General features: G+C 36.4%; 1 protein-coding gene across 13 annotated transcripts in view; it reads left to right on the top strand.

Moving 5' to 3' along the window:
• Nucleotides 1-18,147, top strand: part of AKT3 (AKT serine/threonine kinase 3) — a 169,754-nt gene that overhangs the window by 112,768 nt on the left and 38,839 nt on the right. For 11 of the 13 annotated variants that reach the window (XR_015731464.1, XR_015731466.1, XM_060692386.2 and 8 more), the window contains 4 exons: nt 1,809-1,953; nt 5,224-5,355; nt 7,277-7,342; nt 14,429-14,497. Coding sequence is in view for 9 of the 13 variants with exons in the window: in XM_060692386.2 (XP_060548369.1) it covers nt 1,809-1,953; nt 5,224-5,355; nt 7,277-7,342; nt 14,429-14,497 (412 nt within the window). In the remaining 4 variants the exon portion in view is untranslated. Of the gene's footprint in view, nt 1-1,808; nt 1,954-5,223; nt 5,356-7,276; nt 7,343-14,428; nt 14,498-17,732; nt 17,815-18,147 lie in introns of all 13 variants that reach the window. The other 2 variants (XR_015731465.1, XR_015731467.1) reach the window with 1 other exon arrangement.

The raw sequence follows: 18,147 nt of genomic DNA, 5'->3' as shown, positions 1-18,147 counted from the left end.
TGTACGCTTTTTCCAGAATTAAGGTTTTACAATATGATGAACCAGCTATCTTCTCTGCCTAGGCATTAAACTGAGTCCTAGCCAGGCATTGTAGAAAGTTGGGGGTGTGTATTTATACAGGCCTGATAAGGGTACAAAATTCCATCAAGTACTTCCTCCGCTTCTTTTTGTTATCCTCTAGTACCTACCATCTCCCTCCACTTCTGTTTTCCCAATCCCTGCTGCTGCTCTTTCTTCAGAATAGCCTTTATGCTTAGCAAGCACTGAGTCTGCAGGCACTTACAATCAGAAGCTGTGGCTTGCTCACAGGAGGCTATGTTTTCCTGCATCACATCTGAATCTTGAGAAAACTACAGAGCAATTAGTTGAACTATAAGAGTTTTTCTGTATATTTAAATTTCCCATACTGTGTGTTAAAAGCTGTTAAATAATCATATGATTTGGATCAGATCATGACTGTTTCTCAAGCCTGGTGTACTGAAGATCTGTGTGCCTTCAGAAGGTGATCCAGCAGTTCAAAATTTCTGACATATAAATGTCAGGAATCAATTGAGACTTCCATCAGACTTCTCAAGTCAAGTTGCCAGGGAATGGAGTAACACTATATAGTAATTTTGGGGCCATTCCTGTCTGAGGTAAGCCTTGTCCCACAAGATGTGCTTGCTGTATTGTGGCACTTTATAGGTTTGTAATTTTGTATTTATCTCCTATTCATACAGCAATAAGACTTTGGCTACTTGTGTTCTCAGGAAAACTTTAACAATCTGCCATATTCTAGATCTAGAAGGCAAGATTTCATGACTCTCTGAGACAAAATATTGAGGCTTTCAAGATAGATGTTAGTCTGGTGAAGAAACAGAAGCAGCAGAGATTGCAGGAGTGATCTTTATTATTGTAGGGTAAAATAACAAAATCTTGAGATCCTTTCAAGGTTTTTTCCTGCCCTATTTTATAGCAAACAACACCTGGGATTATTTTAGGTTTCTTTCTCATGGTCCCTGCTTTCCCAAGATTGAATTGTCTTTTGTCCTCTTTTAAAAGTTCATTGCTGTCTTCTCCCTTATGATGGCCAGATTTACATTCTTTCAGGCAGCATACATATGCTTTACTTTTTTTTTTTTAAAGTGATTTCAATTGTAGGCTTTCTTCATTACACACAAGGACACAAGGAGTGGATTTTAAATGCAACACCAAGATTTATTGCAATTTATTAATGATAACTTCTATATGGAATGAGGTTTGCCAGTCCTACATTGTTATTTGAGTTTTCCATTTATATCATAAATACGTTGAATTTTAATTACTTTTAGATTTTATTCTGTTACAAAGATTTATTGTATATACATTTTTACTATAATTTAGATTTACTTTCATATATCATTTTGTATACAAATATTTGCTTGTCATATACAAATTTAGTTCAGAAACTTTTTAGTGATGGTTTATTTCAGAAAACTGAGAGAACAATTAAACAAGAATTTAGTTTCTTGGAAAAGTGTATGCCTTTAAAAATGATTGCATCATATATTTGAGCTGGAAGTTGAGCTTCATTATTCTTTAAAATCTCTGTCCACTTGGTTTGATCCATTTATGTACTGTTAGAAATCCATCCATATACATACAGTATATACGAACATGATCTGTGGGGATAAAAACAATAGAAAATTTCTGTCCAAACTGTAGCACAGCTAGGTAGGAATGCAGTAGTAATCTGGTTTGCTCCCATTATTGTGTATTATTAATTTATATATCACTCAGAACATGTTTTGCATCGTTATAGGAATTTATCTAATTATATACATCAACAGGGAAGAATGGACAGAAGCCATCCAAGCAGTAGCAGACAGACTTCAGAGGCAAGAAGAGGAAAGAATGAATTGCAGCCCAACATCCCAGATTGATAACATTGGAGAGGAAGAGATGGATGCCTCGACAACCCACCATAAAAGAAAGGTATTTAGAACATTGGTTAACACATTTTAAAAAGTTTTTATTACCCTTAGTTACAAACATTTTTCTGCTATTATGGAACCAGGAAAAGTAGATGAAACTATGTGAAACTAAGGTTCATATACAGTATATAATAAAAAACCATGTTAGTTGCTACATTAAAATTGTGCCGAAGTTTTTCAGCTGACATTCCAAAGTTCAAAGTGGATTAGTTTGGAGTAGTAAATTTGCTGCATAAACAAGGTGTTTATCAAACTAACAGTAGTTCTGTGGGTTGTGTTTATTGACCGCTTGCTTATGATATTTTTTATTTTTTATCTTTAATCTATCTTTTACTTGAATTTCATTGGCTTTGTTGGCCTTTGACATATCAATGGTTTTGAATATTAGCAAACATTTTGTGGATAGGTAGGGTGCAAATATTCCATATATACTTCTTACCATAAATGTGTATTGTTTGTTCACTAATTATTTCTTCTTTAACTAGAATAGTAGTGAAAAATAGTGGGTTAATTCTGAGCAGCACTGTAATTTAGTAATGCTGAGTGGCACCTTCTCTTCTCCGTCCCAAATGTCGTTTATATTTTGTATCAGTTAATGAAATAATTATTCTCTTATGTGATGATACAAGAATGAGGATAAAAAATGAAAGCTAGATGAAAGCTTGTCAGAGACTATAAATTGCATATTAAAAAGTTTCTTGGAAGAAAATGTTATTTTGTAGAATGTCATTATTTTAAGTTAATTAGGAATAAGACTGCTAAGCTTCAACTAGGTAAATTTGACTCTCGGGCCAGATCCACTTGACTCTTGAGGCAATATTATGGAACTGATTTATCACTGTCCTTCCGGATTTTTTTTTTTAACTTCCTACTCAAACTAGTAGCACTTGAATTTTCAGGTAGCCCCTAATCCAAATATTAACCAGGGCTGAATATCAGTTAGCTTTTGCGAGCAATTAATACTGCCTTTTTTATGCTCATCAGTTGGCAAAGTGAACACACTCATTTTTTTAATGCTTCACCTTTTTTTCTTCAAATATGCCTTTTGTGTGGTTGTGGCCAAACAGGTCAAATGTTGTTTCATTGGGTCAGAGGATTTAATTTCAAAACATTTAAGGGCTATAGGATATTATTTTGTATATGTTAGACAGTGACATTTGAGATGAGATCAGAGAAAAACTTCTGACAACTCCTCTGCACAGATTATTGTTGTATAGGGATCGCTGTAGCTGCAAACAACTACTCTATTCCTATTAAAACTTTTCAGCTGGTTGTTTTCAGGATATTATGACTTCTCTTTTATAAATTTGATCAATGAGACCAGCTCTAGTAGAGATTTGCTTTGATTTTGCCTTCCTTCCTTCCTTCCTTCCTTCCTTCCTTCCTTCCTTCCTTCCTTCCTCCCTCCCTCCCTCCCTCCCTCCCTCCCTCCCTCCCTCCCTCCCTCCCTCTATTCTCTATAGCCATCCATCTCAAACTAGTGATTCTGGGTTATGAATAAAACATAAAAACCAAGTACAAACCTGAGAGGGGGGGGAGGGAGGGAGAGGGAGAGGGAGAGAGAATCACTAATTTACTAGAATGCAAATATGCAACCTCCTCTCTCTCCCCTCTCTTTTTCTCCAGTTTTTTCTTCTATGTGGTCCATTTTGAAATAAATCCATTTTGTTTTCTATCAAAGTTCATGTTATATATTTATTTAAGTAAAATAAGTGTTAAAAATAATATGGTTTATTAATACAGAGATACTGGTAGATGCCCAAATAGACATCTTCAATATATTGATATATGTGTGGGGGCTTTAATGGTGATCAGAGAAATACCATTACTAATATTATTATAGTTATTACATCAGCAGTAGAGTATTATGTATTGATTGGCTTACTGTTTTAATATATCCTGAAAAATGAGCATGAAAAGTTCCTGCAATCTGATAAGAAAAATAACACATGTTTCCTAGAAGGCAGATGTGACAGGTTGATTATAGTTATTAGGTGAGATTATTAGAAGGATTGAGAACATTATCGTTGTGCATATTTGTCTTTAGGAGGATGCAACTGGAGCATTAACTGTGTCTTATTAGATGACCAAATCTTATCTGGTTAATGTGATTCATAAGAATGTGTTAATAAAAGATAGCTTTTTAGATCCAGCTTCTTTAAAAGTGTGGAAGCCAATTACAGTATAGGAATATCAGTTATTGAGTATTTGAGACAAAGGGTTATTTTCCTATCTCTGGGAAATGATCATTCTTCATCTGTAACTAAAATATTCACCATAAGAGATGATAGATCATCGCATGAGATTGCTTTCAGCAGCTTGTAAATAATGTTTAGACTTTGAAATGATTCTATTCATTAAGCAGTGTTTTTCCTTTATAAACATGTGTTCTTCCTAGAGATCATTACATTAAAAAATTACCTTTTCAGTTCTGAAGTATATTTTTAAACAAGAAATGCTACTAGATTTCTATTTTGACCTTCTAGAGATAATTGTCACTTGTTTACAGAACAAAAAATCATTATAGTCCACTTAAAAGTTTTTACAAGCTGGGTTGAACACAAGCAATCTGCAAACTGCAAAGAAAACAAACAGGTTGATTGTTGATGTTTCAGTACTTTGAAGTCACTTTTTGGTGTAGGAAATTTTCATGTGAAGCTTCAGAGCCAACAGTATGACCCTGTTAAAGATTTTTAAATTCTCATATTTCTCTGCAGTTGATGATCTTTCTGGGAGTTGTAAAACATTTTGATTAATCTATTAATTATTCTTCTCTATGTTGAATAGCTATATAATTGTCTATACCAGTGATGGTGAACCTTTTTGGCATGGCGTGCATATTCACCTTGGAAAATGGAAGATTAGCTCTTCCAATTTCCGGCACTGCCTCATGCACAAAGGCCAGCTGATCATCGCATGCACATGTGTGCCAGAAACCCGGAAGAGGAATGGGCAACACAGCACATGCCAGGCGACATGGCTTCGTATGCTACTTCTGGCACACGTGCCATAGATTCGCCATCACAGGTCTATACTATGTAGGATCATTGACCTGTTGGTGTACTTCCTTTTCAAATGTGTACAAGCTTTCTTATACTGTAGATAGTAATAATAAAATGATATCAGAATTTGGAATCATACCACACTGATTTGTAAAGAATAGCTTGTTTCTTCATAACCATAGATTTTACTAATGGACAACAATATTTTAATGAACACAATATCTGCAAGCTGTAAATTCCATTAATTTTTCATCTTATACTTCATACAGACAATGAATGATTTTGATTACTTAAAACTACTTGGCAAAGGCACTTTTGGCAAAGTTATTCTGGTCCGGGAGAAGGCAAGTGGGAAATATTATGCTATGAAAATTTTAAAAAAGGAAGTTATTATTGCAAAGGTATGTTTATGTGTTTAATATAATTTTGTTGTAAATATAGATATTTGTGAAAATAGCTTATTTTCACTCCTATAAATCTTATTGGAATAAAGTGTCTATAAGATAACTTCTTAAACTTCTTTATATTGTGATATAAAGGCTTTAATCAGACACACCCAAATTTTAAAGTTAACAAGAATATTTATACTATCTTTTTAACTTATCTCTTAAATATAAGTCTCCTGGTTTAATGGAGGCTGGAAATGGGATTCATTGCAATGTAAGAACTGTTCTTTCCCAGAAATTTTCTTAAAGTAATTCTTAAAACCTCCGTATTGCATCTGGGTATACATTTAGTATAATTCTAAACAGCCAAAGTAAACAGCCCAACCAAAGAACCTCTAAGACCACCGTCACAAATAGTGACCGGACAAGCCACTAGAATATAAACAGAGAGCAAACCCCACTCCTTACTAATATTGATGATGTTATCTATTTTGGATAATGAAATGTCTGCAAGAAAATAACCAAGCTCAGAATGAAGCAAGGAATGCACAGTTAGTATACCATGACACCAATTGCCCATACCAAATCAGTCTGTGACTATGTGTGGCAGAATAGTTGACTCTTGCTAGCAGTCCACCAGGATTTCAGGCAGAGCTTTTTCACCTTACTTCCTGTCTGATTTTTTAAACATCAGATATTGGACCAAACTGTATCAAATTAAATTCAAAGATACTTTTTGCTGATTAATTATGGCCCGTCCATACAGATTCAGTATGAGATATCATTTTCCTCCCTCGCTGCTCCGATATTCCACCAATTGGGAAGGTTCCACCGTCATTGGATAGACTGAATGCCATTCAAACTTCTTCTACAGCCTGGTCACGCCCCTTCCTTCTGCGCATGTCCAGTCTTTTCACTCAGAGGTGATTAGACTGGAGTGCCTTTGGTTCTGATATATAAACTGTCAAATTTGCTTCAAAGGTTAAAAACCTCAGCTGTTTTGTACTTCGGAGGGTTGCGTTTTATAAAAAGATCAGATACTTTGGCGCTGGGCGGCTTCGGCGTTTCCCGGCTGGGGCGCCAGCCGCCTTTGGACGTTCTTTGACAGGGCAAAGGAAAGGGGACCTTGAAACGGTCCGAAAGCAGCCGTTTGAGCCGTGAGCGAGGAGCTGGTTACCCGGCGTGCCGGCAGAACCGCCCTCGCTCTCGCAACTCTCTGCATTGTTTCCTTCAATTGTGTGCGGCTTGGGAGTCCCTGCGTTGCGAGCAAACTCCAGATAACAGGAGGGCACTTTGCAACGAAGACCGGCAGAAGGGAGAGAGGCTGCACTCTTGATGAATACCATACTGTTTATATGTCATAGCAGTCGTAGTCTACAGCATTTGAGCTTCAGATCTTAATTATATATTTCTATGGTGGCACATTTTAGATATACATCAAATATTACAATATGAAAATATTCTGCTCTCAGAACATATCAAAAGAGGCCATTCTGGACATACCAAAAGAGGCCAACCTCTTTTAGAGTTAGACTATTCTAACTTTAGCCTATAAGTCATAATGGCTCACTTCAGATCAGAAAACTCACAAAAGATTTTGCATCTCTTTATATACTTTTATACTTTAAAAAGTGATTATTCAAGGAAACACTGCATAATTTTCTCAACAATAAATACTAGATTCCATAATTCAATATTATGGGAGACTAAAATTAGTTTATCATAGTGTTGTAGCAGTACTGTTTGTTATAGGTTTGATGTGAATGATATATGATGTATCCTTTTGAAGCTTTTGAATACCCTGTTTCCTCTCCCTTTTTAAAAATGGTTAGTGTATGATATTCCAGAAACTTCTTGTATGTTTTTACAATAATGTTTTGATCTAGTTTTTTCTTCTAAAATTACTAATTTTAATATTGCATTTTTTATTTTTTAGGATGAAGTGGCTCACACTCTTACAGAAAGTAGAGTATTGAAAAACACTAGACATCCTTTTCTAACAGTGAGTATAAATAATTAAATTTACACTATTTTGTAAAACTACTTGGAAATTTATTCTCAATAATTTCTAGAATGTTCAACTGGATTGATTATGCCTAAACTATACTATAATGTGGTGACTTTAAGTATGAAGATATTAAAACTATATGGTTAGGCATTATACTATAAGTGAAAAGAGAAGACAAAGAGTTTCAGGAAATAGTTTGGGGATTAATTGTGTTAAAAACCTCCTTGATGTTTTTTAATTAAAAATTGATATAGAAATATCTTAAATAAATGTAGCATATTTTCAATGCCTTTGGTACCAGTGCCCTTATTTAGCTTAGCTTGGTTCAGGCCAGTTCTTAATTAAAATATTTTAGGCTGAATTCAAGTGCATAACAGCTGCAGTATATATTCAAAACTTTGTCACCAGATGCAAAAGATGGGGGAGGGTTTCTTGTGTTTTAATGAAATATAGAAGAAATTTAAACAGATATAGTATTATAAGGAACTGAGGAGAAAAAACAACAACGGTAACCATCTGTTAGAGAAAGAGTCAGATCTTAATGACCTGATAATGTTCTATAGTATCCAAGAGCTCAATTTCATCAATCCTGAAAAAGCAATCCAGCAGTGAGAATGTGTAAGGGCAAGTTATCTATAGAAGAAGGGCTTACACTGAAAAGGCTCATTTGTGGGGTCCCTGCAGATGGAATTCCCTTAGGTATAGGACCTTCAGCAAAACTTCTTTCCCTGATTTCACTGGATTGGCAATTTACTTCAGAGAGGATGGACTTGAAGATACCCAGGCCATGAGTCAGATAGGTCTTTGAAAATGATAACCAGTATCTTCAATTATATCATACATTATTAGTGTTTTGTGATGTTCTTCCAACAGTACTGACATTTAAATAAATTGTACCAACTGCTTCTCTGTGTACAACTAACAATCTACTAACACAATCTTTTCAGTTGTTTAAATGCATCCTGAAACTCAGTGTACTTATATAACACTATACAGAGTATTAACACAAAAAACATGAGCGTATGGATCACATCATGCTTTTGTCTGGTCTTGTCTCTTCTGTCCCTCCCTCCCCCCTCCCTTTGAATCATCCATGCTACTATATTGCTTTATTTTTTAAAAAATAGTGCATTGAACTCTGTGTGTATGCAGCAATTACTTAGAGGTAGGTGGCTGAATATACAGTCATCAAAAAAAGAATGGGTGCCCCGATCTATATTCTTCTTATATGTCTTATTCCTCAGCATTCCACCCTACCTCAATTTTCCTACTCATCTTCAGCCAAGATGGGATTTTTTTTAATATATAAAAAAAGAAAGGCAAAGAGAGTACAATTTTTCAGTTAAATCGCCTAAAACAACCAGAACACAAAAAATGCTTTAAAAATCCCAACTGATAAAGATGCTAAATGAATTTGTTGAGAAGATTGGATGGAACTGATTCATAAATATAAAAATAGGTTTTACAACTAGCTAGTATTCTTGTTGAGATGATAAATGGGGCAACCAACAGTATCAAAGACCTATTTCAGATCTAGTCCAAATGACATATATTGGTGATCCAGGATAAAAACTTTGCTAGGAAAGACATAATACATATTCTAGAGCTAGATCAGATGTTCTAGCATTAATTTATTTTCTTCTATAATATATAGGATGGAACAAGACCAATAATTATTATTGCTATCTAATAAACAAGATACATATTTTATCATAAACAATCACAAATTCTAGTACAATGCAAATTTTTCAAGATAAAACTGCCCCAGTGATTATTTCTGACAATTTATTCAGTATGCAGTAAATTACTTTTTCAACTTCAATATTGATACCTTCACTATCTCATATTCCCTAGACTGGGTAGTATTTGGGACTAATAATTCATAGTATTGGGCCTTTGGTCACCTGAACAATTTTGTGAGCCAAATACCGTATTTTTCGGAGTATAAAATGTACCTCCCCCCCCAAAAAAGAGGGTGAAAATCTGGGTGCGTCTTATACTCTGAATGTAGCCCCTTCCAGCTTCTCAAACGGAGGTTTCAGAGGCTGAAAAAAGCATCAGAAACGAAGCTTCAGAAAAGAAGCCCCCAAACAGAACTTCAGAAAAGAAGGCCCGAAACAACTTCAGAAAAGAAGCCCCCAAACAGTTTCAGAGGCTTTTTTTCTGAAGCTCTGTTTCAGAAGTTTCAGAGGCAGAAAAAAAAAAAGCGAAAAAAAGCAAGGCACAGAGCTCACAACCAAAGAACCTGTTGTTAAAATTCACCTCTGGGAACAGCTGATTGGGGGTATTCCGGGAGGCCGATCCACCAGCCAATCAGCTTTTTTCTTATTTTCCTTCCCAAAAACTAAAGTGCGTCTTATACTCCGGTGCATCTTATACTCCAAAAAATACGGTAGACAATTAGTTGGATATATAAATTGCTTGGAAAAATAAGTTCCGTTGGATAAAAAAGTCATGAATATACTTTGTGACATTCATTCAAAGCTGCCTTCATAAAGGCTTAAACTGTAACAACATTTGCTTTTGACTTATAGTTATAGTTCATATAGTTATAAATCAAAAGCAAATGTTATAGTTTAAGTTTTTTTAGTGGAATAACTTTAAGTATATTTTAATATTAATTTATATGCTTAAATGTTTTCAGAAAAACTATCTTTAGATGATTTTGCCTTTAAAATATCCGCTAACCATGCCTGTATAGAGAAGTCTTCCCCATACCACTCAAGCATTTAGTTGCATGAAATAAAACGTTTTACTGGCAATTCCAGTGGAGGTATATTCTCCACCTGTATAGCCATGTAGGGAAAACATGCCATGGACCTAGAGCACGGGTATCAAACTCACTGCGTCAGGTTGCCGTCACGTGACATTTTGTAACATTTCCCCCTTCGTGGAACTGGATGGGTGTGTGACGCATCTAGCCCACGGGCTGCCAATTTGACAGCCCTGATCTAGAGAAACACCTCATTGAGCAATTTGCACAGCTGTAAAATAAGTATATATTGTTCTCCAGTGTTCTCCAGATGTGTACATTCCCTCTTGACTGGAGGCTCTGCTGGTTATAGACCAGTTTTGGAAAAGGTATACTATTCTCATATTGCAAATTTATTAATTTAGTTTTCAACTAAAACCAGTTATGAACTCTATTAAAGTTCTTTTTGTGCTTCTCTATGAGTATATTTCTGTTTTATATTGCTTGAAATATTCTTGAGAAGAGTGGTTCCTCTTTTAAATCTCTTAATAAAAATATACCATTTTTATATGAAAGTTAAATTTAGTAGCCATTATATTAAGACTATATTTAGCCTTCAGGACATTTTTCTAGAAATTAATTTCACCCACAGGGTCTTGTTTCTATCATGCTTCTTGGGTTATATTTGGGTTTTGCCTATGCATTATTCATAAAACGTTTATTCCTTCAACTTAAATTTCACTTATCTTCAGACCCAAATGATAGTTAAGAATAGTAATTTTATAGAGTTCTTTATTTAAGATAAAAATGTATCTTCATATTGCAGAGAAGAAGGGTTAAATATTGTGGAGAAAAAGCTCTTTTTGCTACTTTCCATTTACCTTTCAGATTGATTCTGCCATCTATATTTCTCCCAGCTGTATCATGTATATACATATTTATAAATTTCAAATGATCCTGTTTGAGTCAATTGAAGTAGTATTTTTATACAACTGTAATTATCTGGACAAGACTTAATAAGGTTTCCAATAAATAGATTATATTTCAGAGCCTTATGGTGTGTCTTGTTTATGTCAGTTACTTTGGCATATTCAATTGTTGCTAATGCACCAAGACATTTTTGGTCCAGAGTATTTGCATCAACAGTTCTGTTCTGAATACTTAGCAGTGTTAAACTCCAGTATAATGATGCTGGACTAAACAGATGGGATACTTCAAGTTCATATGCAGTGATGGGTTTATTTAAAAAAGAAAAGTGATAATGGGTTCATCATTTATATTTTGATATATATTGTGGGTATTTTATTTAATCTTACACCATCATGATATTGTATTAGAATAGCTGCAAATTATAAAAGATTCTGGAGAAGAATTCATTTTTTTATTATGAATTGCTATAAAGAGAGGTACACTTTTTCTTTGCATCATATTTCCTTTTTCCCCTAAGACAATTATTCAACATACCAGTAATTAAAATCAAAAGAGAAGTAAAATAGCTTGCAGCACCTAAAACATCTTGCAGTACTCTATCTAAAAAAATAAAATCCAGTGGTGACAAAAGTAAGTAATAGCAAGAAAAACTAAATGCACAGGTATATAATAGGTGATATCTGGCTCAATAGTAGTAACTGTGAGAGGGATCTTGGAGTCCTAGTGAACAATCACTTAAATATGAGCCGGTAGTGTGCTGCAGCCGCCAAAAAAGTTAATGCAGGCCTAGGCAGTGTTAATAAAGGGATAGAATCAAGATCATATGAAGTGTTAGTACCACTTTATAATGCCTTGGTAAGGTCACAGTTGGAATATTGCATCCAATTTAGGTCACCACAATATAATAAAGATGTTGAAACTAGAAAGAGTGCAGAGAAGAGCATCAAAGATGGTTAAGGGATTGGAGGCTAAAACATGAAGAATTATTGCAGGAATTGGTTATGTCTAATAAGTATAATGAAAAGAAGTACTAGGGTGATATGATAGCAGTGTTCTAATATCTAAGGGGTTGCCACAAAGAAGAGGAAGTCAATCTATTCTCCAGAACACATAATGGCAGATCAAGAAGCAATGGATGGAAACTAGTCAACGACAGAAAATAAAGAAAAATTTCTTGACAGAACAGTGGTACAGCTTGCTTTCAGAAACTCTGGATGCTCCATCACTGGAGGATTTTATGAAGAGATTGGACAGTCACTTGTCCAAAATGGTATAGGCAGGGGTGAAATTTACTTACCTTCCTTACTAGTTTTGAAGCGCATGCGCCACACGCGCATATCACTTGTGCTCGCAGACCTTCTGCACATGCGCAAAACAGTAGTGGATTGCTCCTGGTTTGCACCGGTTTGCAAGAACCGGTAGTAAAAATTTATAGTAGTTCGGAGAACCTGTAATAACATTGGCTGGCCACGCCTCCAAACCGGTTCCCGGCCCGGTCGCCGCTCGCTTACCCCATCCACCTCATCAGAGGCTTTTTAAAAAAAACTTTTAAAAGCATTTTTTCTACAACCTTTTCAGCCGAAAAAATGCTTTTAAAAGTAAAAAAAAAAAGCCTCTGATGATCGCGCGGCTCAGCTGAGATCGCCGGAGGCTTTTAAAAGCATTTTTTTTTCTTACAACCTCTTCTGAAGAGGTTGTAGGAAAAAAATGCCTTTAAAAGCCTCCGGCGATCCCAGCTGAGTTGCCTGATCATCAGAGGCTCCTAAAAGCCTTTTTTTCTGCAACCTCTTTGGCTGAAGAGGTTGTAGGGAAAAAAATGCTTTTAAAAGCCTCTGGTGATCCCAGCTGAGTTGCCTGATCGTCAGAGGCTTTTAAAAGCATTTTTTTCTGCACCCTTTTAAGGTTGTAGAAAAAATGTTTTTAAAAGTAAAAAAAAAAAAGTTGGCCACGCCCAGCCAGTCACATTACTCCCTCCAAGCCATACCCACAAAATAAGCCATGCCCACAGAATCGGTAGTAAAAAATTTTAGAACCCACCCCTGGCGCAAAACCTTCTACGCATCCGCAAAACCTGTGCATGCGCAGAAGGTAAAAAAACACATTACTTCCAGGTTAAAACCAGGAAGTAATGACATCTGGGCGGGTGGGCGGAGCTTTGCTCCGCCATCACTACTGGATCGCCGAACCACCGGCCAAGATTGCTACTTGACCGGGCGGTCTGGTCTGATCTGGGAGCATTTTACCCCTCGTATAGGTTTCCTGCTTGAACAGGGAGTTGCTCTAGAAGACCTCCAAGTTCTGTTAATATCTGTTAAAACAGAATATAATGCAAATGTGTGATTTCATAGACATTTGAGATTGCTACCTTCAGGCCAGTAATAGTGGTCATCAAAGATGAAGGGAATTAGGTGTAATTCTCAAATTAAAATGAAGTAAGAAAGTTTCTATTTTTGAAAGTAGAAAAGGAATTTGAATTTTTGATAAACGCTGAAGTCCAAATACATTGAGGTAGTGAATAAAAGCAATTATTAGATACTTTAAAGACATTTCGTTTCCCCAAAAGTATTTTTCAACTGGCAACTGGACTTCCTTGGTTTTTTCCTTGAAAATGTTTCACTTCTCATCCAAGAAGCTTCTTCAGTTCTGAAGTCCAGTTGCCTTTTGAAAAACACCTTTGGGACAACCATGACCTGGATGATTGAGAATCACTACGGACACATTTTCTTTTATCTCTTTTTTTGTCAGTGAGAAAGTGCCATTCTTGAGCAAATAGGTTACCAAAGACCATATTTATTCAGAAACAGCTGAGCTTGAATTTATTAAAAGGTTCAGGTCAATTTCCTGCAACTTATTCAGAGACAGGGTTTTCTTACACAGTATGTCAAGAAATCACTTAGTTGAATTCATTAATGCAAACATATTTGTGATACTACTAACACTTCCTTTGTGAATTACCAAGAAGGTCACAATCTGTCCATACCTTCCTCTGATTTCCTTTTATACTTTGTCTGTTCAAAACCAGAGTGTTTAGTACCCCTCTTAACTATTTGCTTGAAGCATTAATTCCTTTTCTAGGACTGACGCAAATAGAATTGTCATATGTTTGTACATACTCATCCTCAGACAATGTTAAAAGGCCTTAAATCTACTGTGCTGTGTTTTGAGAGGATATATAATTTGACACTTGAGCAGTAGGTTTTTAAGAAGCATTTCCCAAAACACCTCTTTAAGTGGTTTTGCATGGCAGTTTTTATTCTGAAATTAAATTACCTTTTTTGTGTCATTTAACACTTTCCCAGTGTTAAATTCCATTGACCCTCATATTACTTCTGATTATATAGTTATAGGACTGAGGTATATATGAATTGAATGGAAATGATTATACTGTATATTGCCTTTGTCTTTATTGCTAGAAGATAGGCTGCTTTAATAACTGCTTCTTTTTTTTTTCCTTTAAGTCTTTGAAATATTCATTCCAGACCAAGGATCGACTATGTTTTGTGATGGAATATGTCAATGGAGGAGAGGTAAGAGGCGAAACAAGTAATGTTATTGCTGCTTTGATTTCTGTCTTAACTATTAAGTTTACTGACATAGTCCTTTGGTATAACTGAAATCTCTGTAACATTTTCTTTTACTAACACTTGTCCTTCCTACTCACATGCATTTCTCAGTTTGCTGAATAAATAAATTTGCTAAATAAATATAAAATAAGTAAAAATATTGAACTTCTTAGTCAGCCTTTCCTGTGAGCAAAATGCCTAGCAAGTTTAAGAGGATCTAATTATATGGGTAGGGAAATTTGGATTTTTTAAAAAGGCATTTTCTGCCAATTACTTATTACATAAAAAATTGTCATTTGTTAAGTCTCAGAATATTAATTTACTAAAGACTACCTTTGAAAGTATTAGAATTTCACTTGTTTTATCCTTTTTTTAAACTTCAGTTTTATTGGACAGTTTACCTCTATGTTTTGCCATAGAGTTATCTATTAAAACATTTTGCTTATGAAAAAAATGCAATTGAAGACAGTGATATGTTTCATCTGGACAAAAACTCTCTCTCCCTGTATGTATGTATGTATGTATACCATGATCCTTATTTCATACTCAGCATTTCTTCTGTACTTCTGTTTAATTTAAGCCTCGTAGTAGAAATATTTTGGTGAGGATATGCAAGTTCTGAATTAACTTTTTATTCTAGAGTATTTTGGGAGAGAAACTTAAATTCCTATGATAGTATAAATTGGATTTAATATGCAGAAAAGAAAACTTGTAAAGAAATCCCATTTTTAATAATTGCTGAAATTAGATTGCTATTGAATTCCCAATGTATATGAACAAAGTTGTTGCAATTTATATCATACAGCATCACATATCTTAAATATTTAATTAACAAAGTTTATGAATGAATGAGTTAACATTAATGCAATGGAATTATATGGTTACATCTTTGGTAACATAAGAAAGTAGATCTTAATGAATTCTGCTGGGAGTTGGGTTGGATAAAATGGCTTCAAATATTTAAGGACAAAATTTCCCAGAAAGAATGAGAAATTCTATCAAGTAACATCCCGAAGAAGAAAACAGTTCCCACAAGAAGGGAAAATACCAGAAATCTAAAGATGCTATGAATGAGCTCATGTTTGAAGTACCTAAAACAACAGAGAAAGATTTTCTTCCTACATTAGAAAAAAAGAGAAAATCAAAAAGAATGTGTGCCATTGTGAGGAAAAAATATTAAAAATAAAAATATTAAAGTGGTAATGGGTTATTATGAGAAGGCTGAATTTCTTAACTCTCACTTTGCTCCTCTTGAACTATAGAATTTCTGCAGAACTGGAGCAATATGTTTCTAACAGATATTAAAAGGACTAACAGAGAAGGACTCACTGTTGATTGAATCATCAAACAAAAAGAGGGCTCATTAATGACCACTTCATTTTGAGACGAACTTTTGATTGGAATGCTATAAGGCTCTGTCTTGGATCCTCTGCTGTTCAATAGTTTTATAAATGACTTGGATATGAGAGTTTGGGGGACACTTACAAAGTTTGCAGTTAGGACAAAACTGAGCGGTAGGGCTAGTACAAGATAAGTGAGCAGAATAGAATTTAGCAAGGAGAAGTGTTAAGTTTTTCATCTGAGTAGGAGAAATATAAGACATAAGTATAGGATGATGTGAACTGGCTTGGAATAGTACATATGAAAAGAATCTGGATGCCCATGTCAATCAGAAGTGTGATAGAATACATAAAAAGTACTGTATTTTTCGGTATACAAGACACACTCCCTCCCAAAAAAAGTGGGTGGAAATGTCTGTGTGTCTTATACAGCGAATGTTGCCGAAGCCCCGCCCACCCGCCAACCCCCACCCTTCAGCCTCTACCTCCCAGCAATTTACCTCCTGGTTAGCTTCAGCACAGCCTGATTTAGCACGAGCAGCTGATTGGCGGTTGGATCTGTCTCTTGGAATACCACCTATCAGCTGTTCCAGGCTGTGGGGATCGGCACCACCCATCGCCACTGCCACTGCCCATTGCTGCTGCCGCCTATCACTGCCTCTGCACACCCCATTTTCGGTCTCCGCATGCCCCATTTTTGGCCTGTTCCAGGCAGTGAGGATTGCCACCGCAGCCTATCCCCGCCGACTGGAACGGGCCGAAAATGGGATGTGCAGAGGCCATAGTTGGGGCATGCAGAGGTGGCGATAGGCGGAGATAGGTGGCAGCGGCAATGGGCAGTGACTGTGGTGATGGGCGGTGGTGATCCCTGCAGCCTGGAACAGCTGATAGGCAGTATTCCAGGAGGCATCAGCTACTCGTGCTAAATCAGGCTGTATTGAAGTTGACCAGGCTGTTTGCTGCAAGGAGGCAAATTGCTGGGAGGCAGAGGCAATTTTTTTTTTCTTGTTTTCCTCCCCAAAAGCTAGGTGCGTCTTATAGTCCGGAGTATCTTATAGTCCGAAAAATATGGTAAATGCCATCCTGCGATGCATTAACAGAATCATAGAATCCATGTCACAGGAATTAAGTGTTCCATTCTAATCTGCTCCGTTTAAACCACATTTGGAATACTATGTGCAGATCTAGGCATTATAGTTCTAAAAGGTACAGTGAAAAATTTGAGTTAGAGAAAGGCTATCAAAATGGCAAAATACCTGGAAAACAAATCCTATGAAGAATGGTAAAGGATATAGGTTAACTTTAGCCTGTAGAAATGACAGCAAAAACTAAATATGATAGCAGTGTTCAGATATATTAAAAGTTATGTAGCATAAAGTGTGGATAATTTCTAGTGCTCCAAAGGCAGACCAATAGTTTACATGGAAGAAGGCTGTGGCTGTTCACTAGGAGGCTGTTCATCTTGAATACTTACTTAATGATCCTAACGGGACTGGAATTTCTGTTGCTAAGTGCAGTGGCCATTAGGTGAAGCATCATGTGACTACACCACTAGTGAAGGCAGTTCCAGTAGTCTTAATTGTGGTTGTTAGGCGAGGACCATGCTATCATTAAGTGAAGACTTCACCTTTCTCCTGCCCTGCATGAACTGCCATCTTTGTTGTGCTGTTCCCCACCATCTGGGTCCTGCGAGCTCCTTTCAGTAGATGAGGCTCCACCACTCTGCCATGCTTGTTTCCACTTCAACTCCCTCCCACCTCCCTCTCCCTATCTCTGCCCTTTTGGTTGCCCTGCACTCTGCTGCTGTCGCCTACCCCACCACCCCCAGCTGACCTTCGCCATCTTCTTCCTCCTCGCAGAAGTGTCATGGAGGTCTCGTGAAGGGCCAGCAGCTGCCTCGGCCAGGTGCACTTCATCAGCAGAAGGAAGAAGATGGCGAAGGTCAGCTGGGGGCAGTGAGGGGTGGTGGGATACAGGGCAGAATGTAGGGCAGCAGAGTGCAGGGTGGTCAAAACAGTATAGATGGGAGAAAGATAGGTGGAGAGGGGAAGTTGAAGCGCATGCAGTTGTAAATGCGGGAGGATTGCAAAGGACTCAAATTTTGGCCATGTGACCACATGCTGCAATGGCCATGTCTCTGAGGACTGGTTATAACTACCATTTGTTCAGTGGTGTTGTAATTTTGAATAGTTGTAGAATGAATGGTCATAACCTGAGGACTACCTATATGAGCTCTCAGGCAAGCTGCCAAATGTGGTTCTTTTTTTCTGGAGG

Source organism: Pantherophis guttatus, chromosome 1 (genome assembly GCF_059756535.1).
Source record: "Pantherophis guttatus breed Tessera chromosome 1, ASM5975653v1, whole genome shotgun sequence".
NCBI lineage: Eukaryota > Metazoa > Chordata > Lepidosauria > Squamata > Colubridae > Pantherophis > Pantherophis guttatus.
The sequence above is the reverse complement of the archived record's forward strand: the minus strand, read 5'-3'. Positions and strand labels throughout refer to the sequence as shown.